This window comes from Physeter macrocephalus, unplaced genomic scaffold (genome assembly GCF_002837175.3).
Source record: "Physeter macrocephalus isolate SW-GA unplaced genomic scaffold, ASM283717v5 random_159, whole genome shotgun sequence".
NCBI classification, from domain to species: domain Eukaryota; kingdom Metazoa; phylum Chordata; class Mammalia; order Artiodactyla; family Physeteridae; genus Physeter; species Physeter macrocephalus.
Window position 1 is genome coordinate 1 of NW_021145452.1, and position 3,816 is coordinate 3,816.

The 3,816-nt window shown below is 49.7% G+C and overlaps 1 protein-coding gene across 1 annotated transcript; it reads left to right on the plus strand.

Annotated features, from left to right (window-relative positions):
• Window positions 1-1,184: 1,184 nt before the first annotated feature.
• On the plus strand, window positions 1,185-2,708 carry LOC114483947 (growth factor receptor-bound protein 2; the record flags this gene model as incomplete). The annotated part of the gene is made up of 2 exons (XM_055082554.1): window positions 1,185-1,409; window positions 2,169-2,708. Coding segments are annotated over 2 exons (411 nt in total), but the record flags the coding sequence as incomplete, so codon positions are not given.
• Window positions 2,709-3,816: the final 1,108 nt, after the last annotated feature.

Here is a 3,816-nt window from a genome sequence, read left to right on the forward strand (position 1 = left end):
GTGGTAAACAGCTCACCGTTAGGGACCCTGTACCCCTTTCAGAAGCCACCTGCGTTGCACTGTGGGAGTGGGCTCCCATGGGCCCAGAAGTGCCATTTCAGTATGTCCTTCTTCCTCATAAAGCTTTGTTCCTCATCCACCGTTTTTCCCATGAAATAGTGCTGTTTCTAAGCACTTCGCACTTGTACTCAGTGGCTTCCTTAAAGCTCAGTGCTGCCACCTGCTGGGTTGGTTTTAAGACGTATTTACGCTTTAATACCAGCGACGGGAGGAGAGACTCTTAGTCGTTCATTTAACACATCTTCATAGAGCGTCTTCTGAGGGCTGGGTGCTGGTGTGGACCTCGAGGACTCGGCAGAGAGTGGGACAGGCAGGGCCTCGTTTGAGCTGATGTTCTAGGCAGAAAGCATGACGGCGGTGGGCCATTCCCACTCAGCCAGGCTCATGCTGTTTTTCTGGGCCATTGTAAAGAGAGCATGTGCCTTTTTACCAGGTGGTAGAGAAGCCTTTTATGGGGGGTGGCCTCTTATTTATTGTCCCAGCATGTTCTTTGCTTTTGAGATCCTTTCCCCATAAGTAGAACTATAATCCCTGAGTAGAAAACATGACTTTAAACTCTTCCCAGTTACAGGAAAATGGTTGGAAGTTGTCCAATCCCTCCTTTCCTCACCTTATTTCCTATCTTACCTTTTGTAGTCTTCAAATGTCACACAAGATTTCAGTTCTGTTTTTCATTTGGCACAGTGCAGGGCACATAGAGGCGTTCTGTAGGTTAGGACATTTCTTTTTATTTACAAAAGATGTCTTTAGAATTAGACAGGCTGACAGGGTTTCCCTGTCTGGTGAGGATTCTTCCTGTTGTCACTGGTAATTGTCATCCTAATGGAGGGTGGAGGGTCTCAGGGTGCTCTCCAGCCAGGAAGTCAAGTTGTGCTACAGTCCTGGGCACCCAGCCTGTGGGGGCATGGCCAGCACACAAGTTCTCCAGGGGTTCAGGGTTTCCCTGTGGATTCTTCATTCTTCCTGTTGTCACTGGTAATTTAATTCCTAATGGAGGGTCTCAGGGTGCTCTCCAGCCAGGAAGTCAAGTTGTGCTACAGTCCTGGGCACCCAGCCTGTGGGGGCATGGCCAGCACACAAGTTCTCCAGGACGCCACCTAGGTGGGTAGGTGGCCCCTGGGTAGCCGGGACAGAGCCCTCTGGCCTATTCTCACGTGTATCCTCCTCTACCCCTCCCCAGGTTTGGAAATGATGTACAGCACTTCAAGGTGCTCCGAGATGGGGCTGGAAAGTATTTCCTCTGGGTGGTCAAGTTCAATTCTTTGAATGAGCTGGTAGATTATCACAGATCTACATCCGTCTCCAGAAACCAGCAGATATTTCTCCGGGACATAGAGCAGGTGCCACAGGTAAGCCTCATAAGAGACATTGGGATCATTCTTAGCAATTAAGAACAGCTCCTTGGGCAAGCAGGTGTTTTTTTAAAAGGTTACTTCTGGAACTTCTATGTTCATTATTAAGTCATGTTAAAGATTTGAAGTTTGAAACAAAAAATAGTTTTGCCTTTTCCAGAGGCTGCTTCTCTGAAGCATTGTGTTGCTCGTTACCTTGTGTCTCTTGGAGGAAGAAGGTCTTTAACACACCCTCAAATACTCTTTGCCTGGAAGTAAACTTCGAGGAAAATCGCACTGTAAGGGAGTGAAGTCCACACTCATTCTTAAAATCCTTCTCACATGTAATGGTTAATACCACCTTATTTTATTCAAGCTTTTACCCTTCTGACTGTATAAAACCTTAAGGATTTTCTAAGTGATAAAGTGATAGGAACGAAACCATTTTCACATCTGGGATTGTAAACAAAACCCCACTGGCTGTTTCCGAAGTTCTTTCCCCTTGAAGCAGTGCCTGCTGCTCTTTGCTTGATGCTGGGGTGCAGCCCGCCACCACGGTGGGGACACCCTAGTGGTTTTGAGCGCTGGTGAAGACTGCACGACACCCACCTTGAGTAAACTGTAAGAATTGGTGGAGAGGGGAGGGGAAGTGAGGGGTTATTTCAGGAAATGTGAAAAGGCTGGCACACATCAGTTTCCCCGTCACCGGTCCGCTTACGAGGGGCTGGCCACGATCAGGGATGCAATGTGTGTTTTCTCCCTGCCCCTCTTCTGCAGCAACCGACGTACGTCCAAGCCCTTTTTGACTTTGATCCCCAAGAGGATGGAGAGCTGGGATTCCGTCGGGGAGACTTTATCCACGTCATGGATAACTCAGACCCCAACTGGTGGAAAGGGGCTTGCCATGGGCAGACCGGCATGTTTCCACGCAATTATGTCACCCCCGTGAACCGGAACGTCTAAGAGTCAAGAGATTATTTAAAGAAAGCGAAAAATTTTAAACACGTACAAAAGAATTAAACCCATGAGCTCCCTCTATCAGCAGCCTGTGAGGGAGCTCAGAATACCCAGCTGGGTCACCTGGTGACCCTCTCACTTTGGTTGGAACTCTGGGGGGTGGGAGGGGGAGTTGGATATAACAATGCCAAACTTACCTATAAATTAAGAAAAGAGTTTTTATTACAAATTTTCACCACTGCTCCTATTCCTCCTCCTTTGTCCTTTTTTTCATCCTGTGTCCTCTTCTGTCCATCAGTGCATGACATTTAACGCCACATATAGTCCTAGCTGATGCCAATAATAAAAGAAAAGAAACCACGTGGGCTGATATTTTCTCTATGCAAAATGTCTGTTTTAGTCGGGACGACAGAAAGAAGAACAGCCGCTTCTGTGTCCTGCGTTACGTGCACGCACACAGGAGCGGGCCGGGAGCGGGCGGCCCTTGCCCTTTAGCTTCTGCCAGAGGAGGGAGGGCAAGTGGGAACCTGCCTGCCAGCCCCCAGCCCCCACCAGAATGTTGTGTCAGAGTTGGATGGGAGTGGGGGTGAGTGTGCCCCTCGGGGCTTCCCGCGAGCCAGGCCCCAAACCTGTGTCTCTCTTCCACATTGGTTTCCCTTTCAGGTGGTGTTCCTGAGCATGTTGTTTTTCTTAGTGCCTTCTGCCTTATTTCAAGGGTTGCTTATGAGTGGTGGTTTTTGTTTGTTTTGTTTTAAAAATAAGTTAAAGACAGCCGATTTGTTTCCTACTCTGTGTAAATATTTTTTCCCTCGGGGGAGGGGAGGACAGGGTGGGGAAGAGGAGACAAGTGAGGTGAGGGTGTGGGCGTCCTGCCTTTGCACAGCCGGAGTCTTTAAGGTTCAGCTTTAATATTTGTAGCCCCTGGAGGTTAAGGGAGCCGAAGCCCCAGGGCACAGTGGGACCGGGTTACAGCCCTCCCCGCATCTGACTGGATCCGGCTGAAAGGGGGGCCAGGGTCCTTGACCTTGCGGTCTCAGGTGTTGTCTGTCCCCTCCGTAGCCCCAGACACCCCCAGCCACCAGTCTCTGGAGCCAGCAAGTTTCAAATACAGGAAGGTTTAAACTGTATCAGGTTCTACCGTGTTCCTACACTGGGGTGGGGTGTGCGGGCAGGATGAGCGTTTTCCCTTCATTTTTCTTGCTCTGAAAGCTAGGGGTATCTGTTCAGGGCTTTCACCTTCTGTGTCCCCCACCTGAGCTGCCCAGGTGAGCTTCAGGCCGCATTCAGGAAGCAGCTGGGTGGTTTTTCATGTCTCCATTCACAGCGGGCTGTGTTCATAGCTGCTCCAGCCGACCCCCTGAAAAGGAAGTGTATCCGTGACGCAGTGACAGTTGGACGGAAGACTGGAACGCTAGGAAGGCTGAGTCCGTTGCAAAGCTCTTTCTGTCCATCTCCTGTTGGCCTCTTG